At 46.6% G+C, this 21,965-nt stretch overlaps 3 protein-coding genes across 4 annotated transcripts in view; 2 read left to right on the forward strand and 1 right to left on the reverse strand.

Moving 5' to 3' along the window:
* LOC115553562 (uncharacterized) overlaps window positions 1-21,965 on the forward strand; it is a 27,382-nt gene continuing 5,417 nt past the window's right edge. Inside the window, exons 1-6 of one of the 2 annotated variants that reach the window (XM_030369918.1) lie at window positions 1-57; window positions 10,195-10,493; window positions 10,626-10,852; window positions 13,103-13,196; window positions 13,746-13,934; window positions 15,678-15,782. In XM_030369918.1, coding sequence (XP_030225778.1) covers window positions 10,206-10,493; window positions 10,626-10,852; window positions 13,103-13,196; window positions 13,746-13,934; window positions 15,678-15,746 — 867 coding nt within the window. In that variant the 5' untranslated portion in view covers window positions 1-57; window positions 10,195-10,205 and the 3' untranslated portion in view covers window positions 15,747-15,782. Of the gene's footprint in view, window positions 58-10,194; window positions 10,494-10,625; window positions 10,853-13,102; window positions 13,197-13,745; window positions 13,935-15,677; window positions 15,876-21,965 lie in introns of those variants that run through there. The other variant, XM_030369917.1, reaches the window with a different exon arrangement.
* Window positions 532-8,826, reverse strand: LOC115554559 (uncharacterized). The gene is made up of 3 exons (XM_030371343.1): window positions 7,071-8,826; window positions 2,803-3,162; window positions 532-1,685 (listed from the first exon to the last, which is right to left on the reverse strand). The coding sequence occupies exons 1-3, from the start codon at window positions 8,682-8,684 to the stop codon at window positions 711-713; spliced, it is 2,949 nt and encodes a 982-aa protein (XP_030227203.1). The 5' UTR covers window positions 8,685-8,826; the 3' UTR covers window positions 532-710.
* Window positions 16,631-21,965, forward strand: part of LOC115553548 (acyl-CoA dehydrogenase family member 11) — a 50,888-nt gene continuing 45,553 nt past the window's right edge. Inside the window, exon 1 of the mRNA XM_030369893.1 lies at window positions 16,631-16,774. The gene's annotated coding sequence lies outside the window, so the exon portion shown is untranslated. The remainder of the gene's footprint in view (window positions 16,775-21,965) is intronic.

Raw genomic sequence — 21,965 nt, forward strand, 5'->3', positions numbered from 1 at the left:
AACTTTTACTTTGAAGGTACGAAGCGGACCCCAGAGGAAAGGAAAACAACAGAGACGGTAGGACTTTGTCGTTTCGTTGCGTTAGTGCTAATTAGTTAATTGTTTTTGAATTGTTTAGTATTGTATTCGATACAGATGCTCATATGTAAAGTAAGAAGAATATTTCTGATGCACGGCGTAGTGTGTTGTTGTCGCTCCTTAGCGCAGCCGCTAATGAGAACGTTAAATGGCCGACATGGTTATGCACCCAGTTTGAGGCGCTTTTCGATTCACCAAAAAGTTATAATTATTATATTTCTCACCGAGCACAACTATTTAAAACGCACTGTAGTGGTAATGGGAGACTATCTCACGGTCACCCTCCAAGAGGACTTGTCTTTGTCACTAATTGTTAGAGTTAAGCCTTAACCATAACCCTATAAAAATAATAATAATAATAATAACATTTTACACTTTCAACTAACCTAATTGTATTTAAAAAACGATCAGAAAGAAGTCATTGAACGTTAAAGAATAGTCTAACCAGTTACATTGATTCATATTTTTTTATAGTACACAGTGTAAGTTGCATTTTGTTACAATTTGTTGTTAATTAACAGTGAATAGTACGATATGAATGCAGTTCTCTCAGATCTCCCATGGTAGAGATTCCCATTCAGGAAACATTAGTTATTTTGGTTGTCTGTTTATTTTATTATCAAACAAAAGTCCTAGTCTGTTTGATTGACAGGTGAGATGATCAGGGGGGCAGAGTTTGTACCTTTTTGACATGAACCTGGATGGAAGATTGGATAGAGAGGCTCACTGAAGTTGCAGCCAGTAGCAGAGTAGATATGAACCCTGGCTTCCACATCATAGAAGGAGACCAGACCCTCATCATAATCAACAAACACCCCCACCTTCTGGAGCCCAGCTCTCAGAGGGAGACGGACAGCAGGGTCATCATTAAATACCAACCCATAGTTGTTGTAGAGAAGAGTCCAGTAACCCGTCTCAGGGGTCCACCTGGTCCCACCGCTTCTGTCAATGGACTCTCTGGCCACTCCTAAACGCCATTCAGTCTTGTCTTTAACCTGGATCTCAAAGTAAAATCTCCCTGAGGAGAAGCTCTGCCTCGTGAGAACAACAAGTGTAAACAAGCTAAATCTCTTAGGGTTGTCTGGGAGACTCTTCCACACACCTCCATGATGTACTTGTTTCCCATCCTCAGACAGGATGAGCCAGACATTAGCTGTATCAGGATCCAGAGTCACATCCACTTCATACTGCTGGACCCTCTTCAGTTCAGCATCACGCAGCTTCTTCATCTCCATGTTCAGTGTCTTCCCCAGCTGATCCAGGGATCTCCTCAAGGTCCCTACGTATGACGGAGGACGGACCTCCACCGTGGTCCAGTCCCTGGTGGGTGGAGGGTCCTTCAGGGATCTGAAGGCCTGGAAGAAGTGGAGGTGGTCTTCAGTGTGTGAGAGCTCCTTCACCTCTGAGCTTCTATTGGTCAGATCTTCTATTTCCTGCTCCAGCTCTTTGATGAGGTCTTCAGCTTGTTTCTCTGTGGTTTTCAGTCTCTCTTTAACTGTTTGGTTGAAATCATCTCTGCACTTTTCAACGCGACGCATCAAAGCAGTGAAGACCTGCCCACCATCGGCTATCACTCCGTCTGCGTCTTTCTTGCTAAATTCTGCTGTCTTTTATCTCCTTAATCTTTAGTTTTCTCTCCTGGATTATCTGCTGAACTTCAGCCTCTATCTTCCCCAGCTGGGCCGTCTTCACTTCATATTCCTCCTTTAGAGGTACAACAGGATGGGACTTGTGGTCTGTCTCTGTGCAGAACTGACACACACACTCCTGTTCAGTTCTGCAGAAGAGCTCCAGAAGTCGGTCGTGTTTCTTACACATCCTGTCTTCCAGACGGTCCATAGGCTCAACCAGCCGATGTTTCTTCAGGACTGTGACTCTCTGATGTGGCTCCAGGTGGGTTTGGCAGTTCTCCGTAGTTCTCCGTCCGTCACTCTGCCTACCTGTCGCCGAATCCTTGACTGTCTGACAGTCTGCCTGACGCTGAACCCTCGGCTGTCTGACTACCGCTTGCTTCGCCCCAGCTTGTCACCTACCCCGTGTCCCAATGGAGGAGGTGCCTGAAGGGGGAGGAGCCCCAAGTGGCTGCTGGAAGAATGAAAAACAAATCTGTTTATTGGTAGATCAAATCAAAATAAGAAAAATAGTTTAAAACCTTTATAATGAGCTGTATGGATGGATGAATTGTGTTTTTGTAAAACTCATGAACATTAATAGTATAGATATACTGCAAAATACCAAGAATCCCTTCTGAAAGCCAAACCATTCTCCCCGTAAAAAGTATGTTTGACCTTTAACCTTGTAGTAGCAGTACCTTTATTAATAATAATTCATTTTATTTGATGGCGCCTTTCAAAGCACCCAAGGTCACCTTACAGGGCAGTTTAAAAACAAAAAACAAAATCAACAATCATGTAAAACACAAGAACAAGATACATTGAACAATTTACATAAGTGGGGTGAAATGGGTTAGATGGAATATGTCAGTTTAAAAATATGTGTTTTGAGAAGGGACTTAAAAATGGAAAGAGTGTCGGAATTACGGATGTCAGGTGGGAGGGTGTTCCAGAGGTGGGGGGCAGATCTGCTGAAGGCTCTGGACCCCATGGTAACCAGGCGGGCGGGAGGCGCAGTGAATTGAATGGAAGAGGAGGACCGGAGAGTGCGGGTGGGTGTGTTGGTGTGTAGGAGTTCACAGATGTATGGAGGGGCGAGGTTGTGGAGGGCCTTGAAGGTGAGGAGCAGAATCTTGAAGTGGATGCGGGTTTTGACCGGGAGCCAGTGAAGCTGCTGAAGAACAGGGGTGATGTGATTAATGGAGGGGGTTCTGGTGATGATGCGGGCGGCAGAGTTCTGGACCAGTTGGAGTTTGCAGATGGACTTGAGGGGGAGACCGAAGAGGAGGGAGTTACAGTAATCGATGCGGGAAGTGACCAGGGTGTGAACAAGGATGGCTGTGCTATGGGGTGTGAGGGATGGGCGGAGGCGGTTGATGTTGCGTAGATGGTAGTAGGCAGACCTGGTGATGTTATTGATGTGTGCTTGGAATGATAGTGTGCTGTCGAGGATGACACCCAGACTCTTAACCTGAGGGGAGGGGGAGACTGAGGTGTTGTCGATAGTGATGGAAAAGCTGCCAGGTTTTGTGAGGGTTGATTTGGTGCCGATGAGGAGGACTTCTGTTTTATTGCTGTTGAGTTTGAGAAAGTTGCAGGTGAACCAGGATTTTCTTTCTTGTAGGCAATCGGAGAGGGAGGTGGGAGGAAGGGTAGAAGTGGGCTTGGTGGATATGTAGAGCTGGGTGTCATCCGCATAGCAGTGAAAATTAATGTTATATTTACGGAAAATATGGCCAAGTGGAAGTAGATAAATGATGAACAGGAGGGGGCCTAGAACAGAACCCTGGGGAACACCAGTAGTGACTGGAAGTGACTGTGATTTGAAAGTTTTGAGTTGGATGAACTGAGTACGGCCGGAAAGATATGATTTAAACCAGTGCAGGGGTGTGTCAGTGATACCAACGGAGGCCAGTCTGTCAAGGAGGATGTTGTGTGAAATGGTGTCGAAGGCCAAACTCAGATCAAGGCGGATGAGAATAGTGAGGTGTCCGGAGTCTGCTGCCATGAGAAGGTCATTGGTGATTTTAACCAGGGCTGTCTCTGTGCTGTGGAGGGGGCGGAAACCAGATGGAAATTGTTCGTAAAGATTATTGAAGGATAGGTGAGCTTGAACCTGAGATGCTATTGTTTTTTCCAGAATTTTTGATATGAAAGGGAGATTTGAGATAGGACTGAAGTTGTTGAGGTTATTGGGGTCAGCACCAGGTGTCTTGAGTATGGGTTAGGGTTAGGGTTAGGGTTAGGGTTAGTACGAGGCCGGAGCTGAGGGAGGAGTGTATGATGGACGTTATTAGGGGGGAAAGAGATGGTAGGCAGCCTTTAACTAAAACAGTAGGGATAGGGTCCAGCTGGCAGGTGGATGGTTTGGATTTCCGGATGAGGACAGAGATTTCCACAGCAGAGGGAAGTGTGAAGCTTGAGAGTAGACGGGAGACAGGGGCGGAGAAAGTGGAAAAAGACGGAATGTGGGTGATGTTAGGGGTCAGTTGCTGGTGAATCTTTTCTATTTTGGTGGTGAAGAATGACATTAAGGAGTTGCAATAATCAGTTGAGTATAGATGGGGAGCAATGGAGTCCGGTGGTCGTAAGAGTTTGTTGACAGTGGACAGGGCCCGTGTATTTCCGTCACCTGAACTGATCAAATTGGTGTAGTGGGTAGATTTGGCTGTAGAAAGAGTGTCCTTGTAGTGAAGAATGTGGTTGTGATATATTTCTTTATATATAACAAGTCCAGTTTTCTTGCAGAGGCGTTCCAGTTGACGGCCTTTCGCCTTGAGTTTGCGTAGTTCAGTGGTATACCATGGGGCAGAGTGAGTGAAGGAAACAGAGCGGGATTTAAGGGGAGCCAGGGTGTTAAGAAGATCATGAAGACTGTTGTTGTAATGTGAAACCAGATTGTAGGTGGAGGACAGACTGTCAGTGCTGGGGAGGGAGTTGATACCAGTAGAGAGTGTATTTAAATTAATGTTCTTAATGTTGCGGAATGATATAACACGGGGCAAGTTTGTAATGGAAAGTGTAAGGTTGACAGTAAAAGATATAAACATGTGGTCGGAAATGGGGAGTTCAGCAGCAGTACAGGCAAGAGGAGTGACACCAGAACAACATACCAAGTCCAGAACATGTCCTTTGGAATGAGTGGGGAAATGAATATGTTGCTTCAGTCCAAAACTATCCAAGCAGGATGTAAATTCACTTGTGAGGGGATTACTGATTTTGTCCATGTGTATGTTGAAGTCCCCTAGTAATATTATGTTTTTAACAGGAACTAAAAGGTAAACTGCTCTCTAACTGATTGTTTAAGGTGAACTAAAAGGTAAACTGCTCTCTAACTGATTGTTTAAGGTGAACTAAAAGGTAAACTGCTCTCTAACTGATTGTTTAAGGTGAACTAAAAGGTAAACTCCTCTCTAACTGATTGTTTCAGGTGAACTAAAAGGTAAACTGCTCTCTAACTTATTGTTTAAGGTGAACTAAAAGGTAAACTCCTCTCTAACTGATTGTTTCAGGTGAACTAAAAGGTAAACTGCTCTCTAACTGATTGTTTAAGGTGAACTAAAAGGTAAAGTGCTCTCTAACTGATTGTTTAAGGTGAACTAAAAGGTAAAGTGCTCTCTAACTGATTGTTTAAGGTGAACTAAAAGGTAAACTGCTCTCTAACTGATTGTTTAAGGTGAACTAAAAGGTAAAGTGCTCTCTAACTGATTGTTTAAGGTGAACTAAAAGGTAAACTCCTCTCTAACTGATTGTTTAAGGTGAACTAAAAGGTAAAGTGCTCTCTAACTGATTGTTTAAGGTGAACTAAAAGGTAAACTCCTCTCTAACTGATTGTTTAAGGTGAACTAAAAGGTAAACTGCTCTCTAACTGATTGTTTAAGGTGAACTAAAAGGTAAACTCCTCTCTAACTGATTCCTCCACCTCCTCCAGGACATCGACATCACCACAGACGATGAGCTGGACGCCTACATAGAGGACCTGCTCAACAGGGGGGACTGAGGCCGCCGCCCCCTAAAGACTCTAGCTTTGGTTCTCCTGAGGGCCCTCAGCCCCCCAGAGAGGGGCCCTCAGCCCACCAGAGAGGGGCCCTCAGCCCCCCAGAGAGGGGCCCTCAGCCCACCAGAGAGGGGCCCTCAGCCCACCAGAGAGGGGCCCCCAGCCCCCCAGAGAGGGGCCCTCAGCCCCCCAGAGAGGGGCCCTCATCAGAGAGGGGCCCTCAGCCCACCAGAGAGGGGCCCTCAGCCCCCCAGAGAGGGGCCCTCAGCCCACCAGAGAGGGGCCCCCAGCCCACCAGAGAGGGGCCCTCAGCCCACCAGAGAGGGGCCCTCACCAGAGAGGGGCCCTCAGCCCACCAGAGAGGGGCCCTCAACCCACCAGAGAGGGGCCCTCACCAGAGAGGGGCCCACCAGAGAGGGGCCCTCCTCAGAGAGGGGCCCTCCTCAGAGAGGGGCCCTCACCAGAGAGGGGCCCTCACCAGAGAGGGTTTTTTAAACTCTTTACATGAAATAATAAACCTGGTTCATCGCCCACATAGCGTTCCTGTCCTTTGTAAACATGTAAATGATTCTTTATAAAAGTTGTATCCCAAATGCAATTCATCATTATTAGTTAGACATCCTTATTCAACAATAAAAGGTTAATGGGCCCTGCGGTGACCTTTGACCGCCTTCCTGGGTGAGAAGCAGGACTTGGCGAGTAGGTCGAACTTTTACTTTGAAGGTACGAAGCGGACCCCGGAGGAAAGGAAAACAACAGACGGTAAGACTTTGTCGTTTCGTAGTTCATTGTTTTTGAATTGTTTAGTATTGTATTCGGTACAGATGTTAACATGTAAACTAAGAAGAATATTTCTGAAGGACGTCGTAGTGTGTTGTTGTCGCTCCTTAACCCAGACGCAACGTTAAAGGGCCAACATGGTTATGTACACAGTTTAAGGCGCTTTTCGATTCACCAAAAAGTTATAATTATTATATTTCTCACCGAGCACAGCTATTTAAAACGCACTGTAGTGGTAATGGGAGACTATCTCACGGTCACCCTCCAAGAGGACTTTCTTGTCACTAGTTGTTAGGGTTAACCCTTAACCATAACCCTATCAAAATAACAATAATAATAATAATAACATTTTACACTTTGAACTTTTGAAACGATCAGAAATAAGTCATTGAACATTAAAGAGTAGTCTAATCAATTATAATGAAACATATTTTTTTATAGTACACAGTGTAAGTTACATTTTGTTACCTTTTGTTAATTAACAGTGAATATTACGATATGAATGCAGTTCTCTCAGATCTCCCATGGTAGAGATTCCCATTCAGGAAACATTAGTTATTTTGGTTGTTTGTTTATTTTATTATCAAACAAAAGGCCTAGTCTGTTTGATTGACAGGTGAGATGATCAGGGGGGCAGAGTTTGTAACTTTTTGATGTGGACCTGGATGGAAGAATGGATAGAGAGGCTCAGTGAAGGTGCAGCCAGTAGCAGAGTAGATATGAACCCTGGCTTCCACATCATAGAAGGAGACCAGACCTTCATCATAATCAACAAACACCCCCACCTTCTCAGCTCTCAGAGGGAGACGGACAGAAGGGTTGTCTCTAAATACCAACTTATCATTGTAGTAGTCCAGAGTCCAGTAACCCGTCTCCGGGTTTAACCCTGTCCAACCTCTTCTGTCGATGGACTCTCTGGCCACTCCTAACCACCATGCAGTCTTGTCTTTAACCTGGACCTCAAAGTAAAATCTCCCTGAGGAGAAGCTCTGCCTCGTGAGAACAAATGTATACATTGTAAATCTCTTAGGGTTGTCTGGGAGTTTCTTCTTTACACCTCCATTATGTACTTGTTTCCCATCCTCAGACAGGATGAGCTGGGGATGAGCTGTATCAGGATCCAGAGTCACATCCACTTCATACTGCTGGACCCTCTTCAGTTCAGCATCAGCACACAGCTTCTTCATCTCCATGTTCAGTGTCTCCTCCAGCTGATCCAGGGATCTCCTCAAGGTCCCTGCGTATGACGGAGGACGGACCTCCACCGTGGTCCAGTCCCTGGTGGGTGGAGGATCCTTCAGGGTTCTGAAGGCCTGGAGGAAGTGGAGGTGGTCTTTAGTGTGTGAGAGTGGCTTCACCTCTGAGCTTCTATTGGTCAGATCTTCTATTTCCTGCTCCAGCTCTTTGATGAGGTCTTCAGCTTGTTTCTCTGTGGTTTTCAGTCTCTCTTTAACTGTTTGGTTGAAATCATCTCTGCACTTTTCAACGCGACGCATCAAAGCAGTGAAGACCTGCCCACCATCGGCTATCACTCCGTCTGCGTCTTTCTTGCTAAATTCAACCTTGTCTTTTATCTCCTTAATCTTTAGTTTTCTCTCCTGGATCATCTGCTGAACTTCAGCCTCTATCTTCCCCAGCAGGGCCGTCTTCACTTCATATTCCTCCTTCAGAGGTACAACAGGATGGGACTTGTGGTCCGTCTCTGTGCAGTACTGACACACACACTCCTGTTCAGTCTGGCAGAAGAGCTCCAGAAGTTGATAGTGTTTCTTACACATCCTGTCTTCCAGACGGTCCATAGGCTCGACCAGCCGATGTTTCTTCAGGCCTGCGACTCTCTGATGTGGCTCCAGGTGGGTTTGGCAGTAAGAGATAAGACACACTAGGCAGGACTTCACAGCCTTCATCTGGGTCCCAGTGCAGACGTCACAGGGAACTTCTCCTGTTTCAACACAAGGCTGCTCCTTTACTCGTACGGTCGTTCTAAACTGATCAGCCATCTCTGATACAAGGATATTGACCTGTGGATCAGGTCTAGTGTCGAAAATCTTGTTACAAATAGGACATTTGCACTGGACTTGTTCATCCCAGAATTTATTAATGCAGGTTCTGCAGAAGTTGTGTCCACACGGTGTGGAAACTGGGCTGCTGAACACATCCAGACAGATGGGACAGGAAAAGTTCTCTTCAGACCAGGAAGTGTTAGCAGAGGCCATCCTAGAAGACAAGGTTCATGTATTGAGATATTCCATTATTGTTCTAATTCCATAAGGGGAAGAGAGGTTCAAACTTTTTCTCAAAGTTGTGCTGATTTACTCACCTTGTTGTGGTTTCTGTGTCAGACGATGTTTTCCAAAATGCTTCTTTCAACCTGAAAGAGAGAACTGCTTCTACGTTGGATGCCTTTGGTTTGGTTTCTATGATCCTTAAGTTTCGTTTCTTGAACATGACGTCCTCTCCTCTGGCTCCTCCCCTAACACCTGGCTCCGCCCCTACCACCTGGCTCCGCCCCCACGGACACACGGTTCGCTGTCGTTTCAACTTTCACACTCTGGCTTTGGGTGCATTCATGCGCTGTAATTCAAATATGATGATTTGTTTTAAAAAGTAAGAAACACAATATTTAACAAAACACTGTAACTGGGATTAAGAGCTATACAAAAACAATTGACATGTCTTGACTATTTCTGAGGGTTGTATTTTTCTTTACAGTCTTCACAAAAACAACCCGCTCCCTGTATGCCCAGGGCATGTGTGCTAGTAGGCTATGTTTTGTGATTTAATATCGAGTTAACCCTGTGTCACGCCGCGTCCTGCTACGCGGTCCAACAGCCCCATCTAGTGGCCACTTGACGCCAATGTACCTCATTCTTCCGTCACACCTGCTTCCATCATCAATCTCCACTTCCTACTTCAGCCAATAGTAGTAGTAGTAGTAGTTAGTAACGTAGTTCCAAAGGCTTAACTCACAGACTCTAACCTCATGAAGCCGCTGCATCATGTGACTCGGGGTGGGGCAGACGGACCAGACCAACAGGTTCACTATTCAGAGACAACACAGTCAATGCCAGCACAGAGAAAAACAAACAGCGAAACAGATCTAAAATGTGCCGTGGCAGTTAACAATGTCACTTTATAAGTGATGGTGCATTATGGGTAGCCTTTTTGTGCCAGGGACAAACAGTGTGAAAGTCTGAAGTGACGGACTGGTTTCGTAGTTAATATGTAGTTGTTATTTCGGGTTATCAAGGTGTGATTGAGCCAAATGAAAACACTGGAAAACACAGTTTTCGCGTACGATGGCTGTGTGAATCATGTGTGGTTCTTTATTTCCCTGTTATACACACAAACACAGGAGACGCACAAACACACAAATGTCGTGGTCAGCTGGCATTTTGGCATCCAAGATGGTCGCTTGTTGATGAACGCCCATTGGCCAGCTGGCGTTTAGACCCAGGATGGCCGTTGGGTGATGAATCCCCGTCGGCCACCAACAGGATGAGGTTGTGGCTTCTGTCGACAGCGGTTCAGTTCACACTAGAAAAAGGAATAAGCAACTTGATGAGCAGATAATACATAACTAGTAGATGTCCTACACAAACTGGTATCACCATACCAAAACTGCCAAAAAAAGTAAGTCAGACAGTCTCTCTCTCTCTCTCTCTCTCTCTCTCTCTCTCTCTCTCTCTCTCTCTCTCTCTCTCTCTCTCTCCCTCTCCCTCTCAGCTTTGACCAACATGTCCGCCGGGTCGATGCGTCTGAACCACAACACGAGTGCAGCCTGGCTGCGGTTCCTCTTCCCGGGTCAGCCCACCTGTAGACCCGCCCTGCAGGTCAGAGGGGTCAGCGCCGTCCAGCCAGGGACCTCTGCCCCCGACGAGGCCGCCGCCCGGGACCCCCACGCCCCCCCGCTGTTCTCCAGATCCAGGACCGGTCTGTTCTTCCTGGCCCAGCCTCAGCTGAAGAACCCCTTTCTAGAAGACCCTCTGTTAGGGAGGTATCTCAGGAGACACCTGCCACACCAGGTAAGGATCAGACGCTGCTGAAGGCTAGGCAGTGTTTGAATAGTGTGGTCAACACATTGGAAACGTTCATGTAGTCAGTAAGTGATGAGTAACACAAAGGATGAGGCTAGATGCTCTGACGTGTGTCTCCAGCAGGCCGTGTTCTCAGACCTGCAGGCGTTTGGGGAGAGGATCTCAGGTGAGGTGGACGCCTGGGGGCGAGAGTGTGAGGTCAACCCCCCCAGGCTCGTCCCCTTTGACCCTTGGGGTAGAAGGGTGGACCACATCGTGACCTCGCCCGCCTGGCAGCGCATGAAAGAGCTGTCTGCCAGCGAGGGGCTGGTCGCCATCGGCTACGAGAGGTCGTGTGGTGAATGGAGGTCAGGGGAATCAAACTATCGTTTACATGTTGCTCTTTTGTATTACTGCTCGGTACGTTCTGCAGTGATTCCCATGTTTCCCATCCGGGATGAAGAAGGTACATCTGATATTTAAATTCAGATTTGCATCCCTTTATGAACGGGTCCAGTGTGAAACTCTAGTCTGAGGTTACACCGTATAAAATATCCTAGTTATCATGGCCACGTCTGTCTCTCCTTCTCTCTGTCTGTCTGTCTGTCTGTCTGTCTGTCTGTCTGTCTGTCTGTCTGTCTGTCTGTCTGTCTGTCTGTCTGTCTGTCTGTCTGTCTGTCTCTCTGTCTGTCTCTCAGTCTGTCTCTCTGTCCTTCTCTCTGTCTCTCTGTCTGTCTCTTTCTCGGTCTCTCCTTCTCTCTGTCTACCTGCCTGCCTGCCTGTCTGTCTGTCTGTAGTCGCGTCCACCAGGTGAGTAAGCTGTTCCTCTACTCCCCGTTGTCCGGTCTGTTCACCTGTCCTCTGGCCATGACCGACGGAGCGGCCAAGGTCATCCAGGTGTGATACTGATCGATTCACCTCTCTGCTCTTTGAGCTGCACACTGTTCCACTAGTGACCGTCTGGGGACACAAGTGCAGTAATAATAATAGTGATAACTGTAATAGTTATTAGTGAATATTGTGTTTAATTGGATCGTGAAGCAGTTTGTTCGTTAACCAATCACGGCGCTCCGCAGTCTCTCGGGGTGCCGCCGGCCGTTGACTCCGCCTACAGGACGTTGACCTCTCGTGACCCCGAGCGGTTCTGGACGTCTGGCCAGTGGATGACCGAGCGGAGGGGCGGATCGGACGTGGGTCAGTAGTCGGAGCTCCACTCGCCATCCTGCCTCGTAAACGCCAACAGAGACGAGAATGATATCTAGTGACAAAGTTGTGTTATATTACTTTATCTGTATTATATTACTTTATCTGTATTATATTACTTTATCCGGACGATTTGACTCCAATCTTAAGGAGCTAGGGGCGCAGTCCTTACAATAGTTCATTAAAGTAATTTGTTTGCATTTTTTTTTATCGTAGTACATTTTACTTTACTTTTCACGTTGTCCTTCTCCGCTACAGTGTTGTTTATTAATACGGCTTCCTGGCTGGTTGAGATGGCCAAAAAATAAGTGTAATTGATACGTTGCAATTTATTCTCCCCCCTATCTTGAATACTGTTTCCCCCCTGAGGTCTGTGGCTGCGGTCGATATGCTGGTCGGTACCGTGTGCTTCGGTCAGTATTGTTCATTCATCATCAATCATCGTTCATCAACTTAACCTGTGGATGAATGATTACATGTCATACCTGTAATGATCATACCGTGTGTGTGTGTGTGTGTGTGTGTGTGTGTGTGTGTGTGTGTGTGTGTGTGTGTGTGTGTGTGTGTGTGTGTGTGTGTGTGTGTGTGTGTGTGTGTAGGGTGTTTAAGGGGGGGGAGGACGTGCGGTTAATGCGGCCGGCGTCGCCCGTCTCCCAGACGCCCGACACCCAGCAGGAGGCGGAGAAGGGCCCCGCCCGCATGGAGCCCGACACCACCCAGCCGGGGACCAGCCGCGAGGTCACCGGCAGCATGGTCTCCATGATGAGGTCAGCATCCGGGGCGTCATGGCAACGCTGGGCTGGGGTTCAGAGAGGGAGAGGAGGGACGGTCCAAGTGATGAGGGCTGTTTTGGTATCCTTGGGCTCTCTCTGTCACTCTCTCTCTCTCTCTCTCTCTCTCTCTCTCTCTCTCTCTCTCTCTCTCTCTCTCTCTCTCTCTCTCTCTCTCTCTCTCTCTCTTGCCCTGTCTCCTCTCTGTCTCTCTCTCCGTCTCTCTGTCTCTCTCTCTTGCTCTGTCTCTGTGTGTTCAATCTCTCTGTCTCTCTCTGTCTCTTCTCTGTCTCCTCTCTCTCGCCCTGTCTCTGTGTTCTCTCTCGCTGTGTGTGTCTCTGTCTCTGTCTCCTCTCTGTCTCACTCTCTCTGTCTCCTCTCTCTCTCTCTGTCTCCTCTCTCTCTCTGTCTCCTCTCTCTCTCTGTCTCCTCTCTCTCTCTGTCTCCTCTCTCTCTCTGTCTCCTCTCTGTCTTCTCTCTGTCTCCTCTCTGTCTCCTCTCTCTCTCTCTGTCTCTTTCTCTCTCTGTCTCTGTGTGTTCACTCTCTCTGTCTCCTCTCTTACTGTCTGTGTCTGTCTCTCTGTCTCTCTCTCTCTCTCTGTCTGTGTTTACTCTGTCTGTCTCCTCTCTGTCCCCTCTCTGCAGGACGATGTTGCGTTACTTCTTCCCTCCTGATTTCCGGATCCCTAAGGACGATGTGAACGGTATGACGGCGGAGGAACTGGTGGCGTTCCCTCTGGTGAGCTCCGCCCCCGGCCGCCATCTTGGTTCTCAGGCTCTGATCTCAGGACGTCCCCCGAACCACCTGACTAGTCCCCCAGTAGAACTAGTGGGGGACTAGTCAGATTGTAAGACTAGCAGTCTTACTAAGACTGATGGTCAGATTGTGGATTAGTAATGGTATTGTTAATTTATTTTTTCGTATTATTTACTCTTATTTAAATGTATCTATTTGTGTACCACTACTACTACTACTACTACCATGACGGCTACTACACTACTGTTCCTACCACTACTCCTGCTATACTACTACTGTTATCACTACTACCGCTACCGTACTTCTACTGCTACTATACTACTACTGTTACTACTGCTGCTACTACTACCACTGTTACTACCACTGTTAATACCACTGTTACCACCACTGTTACCACCACTGTTACCACCACTGTTACTACCACTGTTACTACCACTGTTACCACCACTGTTACCACCACTGTTACCACCACTGTTACCACTCTCCGTACTCTAGTGTCCCGGCCCCCCTAACCCCATCCTCTGCCTGCAGAAGGAGTATTTCCAGCAGTACGAGCTGGGCCTGCAGTCGCTGTGTAACTCGTACCAGAGCCGGGCGGACGCCAAAGCCAAGGCCGTGGAGGAGAAGAGCAGCAACGCCGAGACCAAACTCAAGGAGGCGGACGAGAAGCTGCAGAAGCTGAGGGCCAACATCGTCTCTCTGCTGCAGAAAGTGCAAGAGGTAAAGTCTGGGCTCAGAGGGGAGGGGGGGCACCTCTGGGAGACGGGGGGGAGGAGCCTGATGGGGAGGAGCCAGAAGGGGGAGGAGCCAGAAGGGGAGGAGCCGGAGGGGGAGGAGCCTGAGGGGGAGGGAGGAGCCTGAAGGGGCGGAGCCCCAAGTGGCTGCTGGAAGAATGACAAACAAAACCGTTTATTGGTAGATGGAATCAAAATAAACAAAAATAGTTTAAAACCATGTAAAACTCACGAACATTAGTAGTATAGATGAACTGCAAAATACCAAGAATCCCTTTGAAGCCGAACCATTCTCCCAGTAAACAGTATGTTTGACCTTTAACCTTGTAGTAGCAGTACCTTTAACCCTGCGTTCACACCAAAAGATGCATTTGCTGCCCGATCGCGTTGACGCCGAAGTTTTGCGGCGCAGCAAATCAAGTTTTGCGGCGCAGCAAAGGTTTTGACGCGCAGCAAAAGTTTTGCTGCGCCGCAGTTTTGCAGCGCGGGAAGTTTCACGGCACGGCAAGTTTTGCCCGCGGTGCTTCTGAATTCATTCACAACCATGGCCGACATTACGAGCATTGCATGTCTTTACCTGTTGTGGAAGAGGGAGAGACGTCGGAATGCCCGTCGTTTATGGGTTCATGAGACCATTCGGAGCCTGGAAGGCTGGTGCTGCCTGGCACCCAACTGGGTTTTGTTTGGGGTTGTTATTCTAGCCCTTTAGCATACTCATAGTTTAGTTTAACTGTAAACACAACTACACTACAGAATGCTGATTTGTGGGTTTTTTCGAGTTACTAAATAAATGTAACGGTAGTGAACTCTAGGTCACTCCAAGGGAGTAACACTGATTGGCTGTTACGGCATGTCACTCAGTGGCAACGCCTCAGTGCCATTGTGTTGAACGCTGATTGGCTGTCATCACACACGTTTGCTGCCGAAAAGTTGAAATATTTCAACTTAAGCAGCATTTGACGCGCTGCAAAATACGTGAACGCGCCCGCCGCCCGTGCCCGGCAGCGGGCACGAGCATGCCGCGCTGCAAATCAGATTTTGCCGCGCCGCAAATCAAATTTTGCTGCCGGTTTTCTCGGCAGCAAATGCTGCGGCAGCAAAGCAGCAACGCGTCTCTACATTCACTTTGAATGGGGTCGTGCTGCGCGTCAACTTTTTGCATCTTTTGGTGTGAACGCAGGGTTAACAGGAACTAAAAGGTAAAGTGCTCTCTAACTGATTGTTTAAGGTGAACTAAAAGGTAAAGTGCTCTCTAACTTATTGTTTCAGGTGAACTAAAAGGTAAACTCCTCTCTAACTGATTGTTTAAGGTGAACTAAAAGGTAAACTGCTCTCTAACTGATTGTTTAAGGTGAACTAAAAGGTAAACTGCTCTCTAACTGATTGTTTAAGGTGAACTAAAAGGTAAACTCCTCTCTAACTGATTGTTTCAGGTGAACTAAAAGGTAAACTGCTCTCTAACTGAATGTTTAAGGTGAACTAAAAGGTAAACTGCTCTCTAACTGATTGTTTAAGGTGAACTAAAAGGTAAACTGCTCTCTAACTGATTGTTTAAGGTGAACTAAAAGGTAAAGTGCTCTCTAACTGATTGTTTAAGGTGAACTAAAAGGTAAACTGCTCTCTAACTGATTGTTTAAGGTGAACTAAAAGGTAAACTGCTCTCTAACTGATTGTTTAAGGTGAACTAAAAGGTAAACTGCCCTCTAACTGATTCCTCCGCCTCCTCCAGGACATCGACATCAACACAGACGATGAGCTGGACGCCTACATAGAGGACCTGCTCAACAGGGGGGACTGAGGCCGCCGCCCCCTAAAGACTCTAGCTTTGGTTCTCCTGAGGGCCCTCAGCCCACCAGAGAGGGGCCCTCATCAGAGAGGGGCCCTCAGCCCACCAGAGAGGGGCCCTCAGCCCACCAGAGAGGGGCCCTCATCAGAGAGGGGCCCTCAGCCCACCAGAGAGGGGCCCTCAGCCCACCAGATAGGGGCCCTCACCAGAGAGGGGCCCTCAGGACCTTATAAACGTCTGCATCGGCGCTCCTTTCATTTCGCTCTCCGCCGGTTCTTGATGGTTTCAGCCTCCATGGTTCTTTTTATTTTACTTTCCGTTGCAGGCGGTCCTGTGGGGACGTCTCCACGGTAACAGGGGTTTGTGTTCCCCTACTTTTATATCCACATATGTTCGTTAACGTTTGAATCATTGGCTCCTGCTCGTTGGTTCTGAGAGTTGTCTTGTGTTCAGAGGCTTGGGTTTCAACATTAATCACAATATCTGTTTGATCTTCAACCAATTAAGGATCATCTGACTTGCCAATATATATATATATATATATATATATGAAGAGGATCCAGTCTGTAATGAAACACTAAGTTTCTTTCCTTTAAAGTCGTGGTCCTCTGGCCACCTGGAGCACCAGACCTGTACTGGGTTTTATCAGTGTGTCTCGGTCTCCCGGTTGCTCTCTGGGGAACTCTTCTGTTTGCTCACCCTTTCAGTGCCCAAGTTCTTCTCTCAGTCTGATTTTTAAAGTCATGAAAAATGTTTTATTAGGCGCTGCATGTGTTTTCAGTCTTTTTGAAAACTCTAAACATGTAAATGATTCTTTATAAAAGTTGTATCCCAAATACAATTCATCATTATTTTTAGTTAGACATCCTTATTCAACACTAAAAGGTTTTGGGAGGGGCCCCGGCCTCCACCCCCCCTACTCCTCTGGTCTCTGCGGTGACCTTTGACCGCCTTCCCGGGTCAGATGCTTGGCGAGTAGGTCGAACTTTTACTTTGAAGGTACGAAGCGGACCCCAGAGGAAAGGAAAACAACAGAGACGGTAAGACTTTGTCGTTTCGTAGTTTATTGTTTTTTAATTGTTTAGTATTGTATTTGATACAGATGCTCACATGTAAACTAAGAAGAATATTTCTGAAGGACGTCGTAGTGTGTTTTTGTCGCTGTATTAACGCAGACGCGAATGAGAACGTTAAAGGGCCGACATGGTTATGTACACAGTTTGAGGCGATTTTCGATTCGCCAAAAAGTTATAGTTATTAGGGGTCCAAGCCAACAGGTTGGATCCCTATTGTTTTTGTAGTGTTTATTATTATTAGGGGTCCAAGCCAACAGGTTGGATCCCTATTGTTTTTGTAAGGATTATTATTATTATTCCGACGTGCTAATCCTAAAAGTGTGCCCACAGCCCAAACCGTAAATGGTGCCGACACGCCAATTGCATGACTAGATCCAGGTCCCTGAGTTCTAAGCAGACGACAAAATCCAGACACGCCGAACACTAGGTGGCGCTATACCAAGGGAAAACGCGTTTGGGGCTATAACTCCCACACCGAACCTCCCACAGTCAAAAACTTGTACCCACATATTCACTGGAGTCTGCTGCATCTTTTGGCATAGGCCACGCCCATTTGCGTCTAGAATTTTTTTTCGCAAAATCGCGAAAACCGCAAAACTGTTTTTTCGCTACTCCTCCCACATTTCCCGACCAATTGACACAAAACTTTGCACACGACATCTTCAGACGCACACGCAAAGAATGCACGAAACACTTTTTTGATGCGACCTTTGACGACGAAACGGTAGCATTTTGAATATTGGTTTATGAGCTAAATTAGACGTGGAAAATCAATAATCCAAAGAAATCCAAAATTAGACATCGGAACGAGTCCAAATTTTACACACATGTTGGTGCTAACCTTAACGGCGTTCGATAAAAAATTCGGAAAATTACGCCCTCAGGGGGCGCAATAAACGAGGAAATTGTATATCTTCTAATTGGCCAAAGGAATGTTCTTCAAACTCAAGGGAAACCATCAAGGGGCAAACCCGAGCCTATATAGAAAATATGGCCAAGAATTATTAATGTGGGCGGGAGTTATTTGGCAAAGGATAATTCTCTTTGGAAAATTTCGCCACAGGGCGGCGCCAAAAAACGACGACATTGTCTATCTCCTATTTGGCCATGGAATGTTCTGAAAACGCGTTTTAGGCTATAACTCCCACACCGAAGCTCCCACAGTCAAAACCTTTATATCCACATGTTGTTCACGGTAGCGTTTTGAATGCTTGCTTCGCGTTGTGCCGGCGAAATGCACATTTCTTGTCGCGTTGTGCCGGCGAAATGCACACTTCTTGGACCCCTGCATAACTGCTTGCAGTTCTAGTTATTATTATACTTACCTCCCTGAAACTGTGCCCACAGCCCAAACCGTAAATGGTGCCGACACGCCAATTGCATGACTAGATCCAGATCCGTGGGGACTACGCAGACGACAAAATCCAGACATGCCGGCCACTAGGTGGCGCTATACCAAGGAATACGCGTTTGGGGCTATAACTCCCACACCGAACCTCCCACAGTCAAAAACTTGTACGCACATATTCACTGGAGTCTGCTGCATCTTTTGGCATAGGCCACGCCCATTTGCGTCTAGAATTTTTTTTCGCAAAATCGCGAAAACCGCAAAACAGTTTTTTCGCTACTCCTCCCACATTTCTTGACCAATCGACACCAAACTTTGCACACGGCATCTTCAGACGCACACGCATAGAATTGATAGACACTTTTTTGATCGGACCTTCGACGACGAAACGGTAGCGTTTTGAATATTGGTTTATGAGCTAAATTAGACGTGGAAAATCAAAAATCCAAAGAAATGCAAAATTAGACATCGGAACAAGTCCAAATTTTACAGACATGTTGGTGCTAACCTTAATGTCGTACGATAAAAATTTCGGAAAATTTCGCCATTAGGGGGCGCAATAAACGAGGAAATTGTATATCTTCTAATTGGCCAAAGGAATGTTCTTCAAACTCAAGGGAAACCATCACGGGGCAAACCCGAGTCTATATAAAAATTATGGTCAAGAATTATTAATGTGGGCGGGAGTTATTTGGAAAAGGAAAATTGTCTTTGGAAAATTTCGCCACAAGAGGGCGCAAAAAAACGACGAAATAATACATCTCCTAATCGCCAATGGAATGTTCTGAAAACGCGTTTTGGGCTATAACTCCCACACCGAACCTCCCACAGTCAAAACCTTTGTATCCACAGATTCAATGGAGTCAGCTGCATCTTTTGGCATACGCCGTTTCTCAGTTTCGAACACATGCTTCGCGTTGTGCCGGCGAAATGCACACTTCTTGGACCCCTGCATAACTGCTTGCAGTTCTAGTTATATTTCTCACCGAGAACAACTATTTAAAACGCACCGTAGTGGTGATGGGAGACTATCTCACGGTCACCCTTCAAGAGGACTTGTCTTTGTTGTCACTAATTGTTAGAGTTAACCCTTAACCATAACTCTATCAAAATAATAATAAAAATAATATTTTACACTTTCAACTTACCTAATAGTACGATCAGAAAGAAGTCTTTGAACATTAAAGAATAGTCTAACCAGTTATATCGATTCAAATTTTTTTATTATAGTACAGTTGCATCTTGTTACACTTTGTTGTTAATTAACAGTGAATAGTACGATATGAATGCAGTTCTCTCAGATCTCCCATGGTAGATTCCCATTCAGGAAACATTAGTTATTTTGGTTGCTTGTTTATTTTGTTATCAAACAAAAGTCCTAGTCTGTTTGATTGACAGGTGAGATGATCAGGGGGGCAGAGTTTGCCTTTTGACCTGAACCTAGATGGAAGCACGGATAGAGAGGCTCAGTGAAGGCACAGCCAGTAGCAGAGTAGATATCAACCCTGGCTTCCACATCATAGAAGGAGACCAGACCCTCATCATAATCAACAAACACCCCCACCTTCTGGAGCTCAGCTCTCAGAGGGAGATGGACAACAGGGTTATCTCTAAATTCCAACCGATTCTTGTAGTAGTTAAGAGTCCAGTAACCCGTCTCAGGGGTCCACCCTGTCCCACCTCTTCTGTCGATGGACTCTCTGGCCACTCCTAAACGCCATGCAGCCTTGTCTTTAACCTGGACCTCAAAGTAAAATCTCCCTGAGGAGAAGCTCTGCCTCGTCAGGACACATGTATACCCTGTACATCTCTTAGGGTTGCGTGGGAGTTTCTTCAATACACCTCCATCATGTACTTGTTTCCCATCCTCAGACAGGATGAGCTGGGGATGAGCTGTATCAGGATCCAGAGTCACATCCACTTCATACTGCTGGACCCTCTTCAGTTCAGCATCAGCACACAGCTTCTTCATCTCCATGTTCAGTGTCTCCTCCAGCTGATCCAGGGATCTCCTCAAGGTCCCTGCGTATGACGGAGGACGGACCTCCACCGTCGTCCAGTCCCTGGTGGGTGGAGGGTCATTCAGGGTTCTGAAGGCCTGGAGGAAGTGGAGGTGGTCTTTAGTGTGTGAGAGTGGCTTCACCTCTGAGCTTCTATTGGTCAGATCTTCTATTTCCTGCTCCAGCTCTTTGATGAGGTCTTCAGCTTGTTTCTCTGTGGTTTTCAGTCTCTCTTTAACGGTTTGGTTGAAATTATCTCTGCACTTTTCAACGCGACGCATCAAAGCAGTGAAGACCTGCCCACCATGGGCTATCACTCCGTCTGCGTCTTTCTTGCTGAATTCAATTGTGTCTTTGATCTCCATAACCTTTAGTTTTCTCTCCTGGATCATCTGCTGAACTTCAGCCTCTATCTTCCCCAGCAGGGCCGTCTTCACTTCATATTCCTCCTTCAGAGGTACAACAGGATGGGACTTGTGGTCCGTCTCTGTGCAGTACTGACACACACACTCCTGTTCAGTCTAGCAGAAGAGCTCCAGAAGTCGGTCGTGTTTCTTACACATCCTGTCTTCCAGACGGTCCATAGGCTCGACCAGCCGATGTTTCTTCAGGCCTGCGACTCTCTGATGTCGCTCCAGGTGGGTTTGGCAGTAAGAGATAAGACACACTAGGCAGGACTTCACAGCCTTCAGCTGGGTCCCAGTGCAGACGTCACAGGGAACTTCTCCTGGTTCATAACCAGGCTGTTCCTTTACTCGTACGGCCGTTCTAAACAGATCAGCCATCTCTGATACAAAGATATTGACCTGTGGATCAGGTCTAGTGTCGAACATCTTGTTACAAATAGGACATTTGCACTGGACTTTGTTCATCCCAGAATGTATTAATACAGGTTCTGCAGAAGTTGTGTCCACACGGTGTGGAAACTGGGCTGCTGAACACATCCAGACAGATGACACATGAAAAGTTCTCTTCAGACCAGGAAGTGTTAGCAGAGGCCATCCTAGAAGACACGGTTCATGTATTGAGATATTCCATTATTGTTCTAATTCCATAAGGGGAAGAGAAGTTCAAACTTTTTCTCAAAGTTGTGCTGATTTACTCACCTTGTTGTGGTTTCTGTGTCAGATGATATTTTCCAAAATGCTTCTTTCCTCCTGAAAGAGAGAACTACTTCTACGTTGGATGGCTTTGGTTTCTATGATCCTTAAGTTTTGTTTCCTGAACAAGGAGTCCCCTCCTCTCCTCCCCTAACATCTGGCTCCTCCCCTAACACCTGGCTCCGCCCCCACGGACGCACGGTTCACTGTCATTTCAACTTTCACACCCTGGCTTTGGGTGCATTCATGCGTTGAAATTCAAATACGTTGATTTGTTTTCAAATGTGTTTGAAACACCATAAATGACAAAACACAGACCAAGAGCTGGTGAAATACTAGTGACATGTTGTAATTTAATGGGGATTTTCTACTGTAACTGGGATTAGGAGCTATACAAAAACAATTGACTTGACTTTTCCAGGTGGCTGGTATTTTTCTTTCCAGTCTTCATAAAAACAAGCCTCTCCCTGTATGCCCAGGGTATATGTGCTAGTATGTTTTGTGATTTAATTTTGAGTTAACCCTGATAGTTACATAAGGCTTAACTCCCAGACTCTAACCTCATAAAGCCGCTGCATCATGTGACTCGGGGTGGGGCAGACGGACCAGACCAACAGGTTCCCTGTTCAGAGACAACACAGTCAATGCCAGCACAGAGAAAAACAAACAGCTAAACAGATCTAAAATGTGCCATGGCAGTTAACAAT

The sequence above is a fragment of the Gadus morhua genome, chromosome 11 (assembly GCF_902167405.1).
Source record: "Gadus morhua chromosome 11, gadMor3.0, whole genome shotgun sequence".
NCBI classification, from domain to species: domain Eukaryota; kingdom Metazoa; phylum Chordata; class Actinopteri; order Gadiformes; family Gadidae; genus Gadus; species Gadus morhua.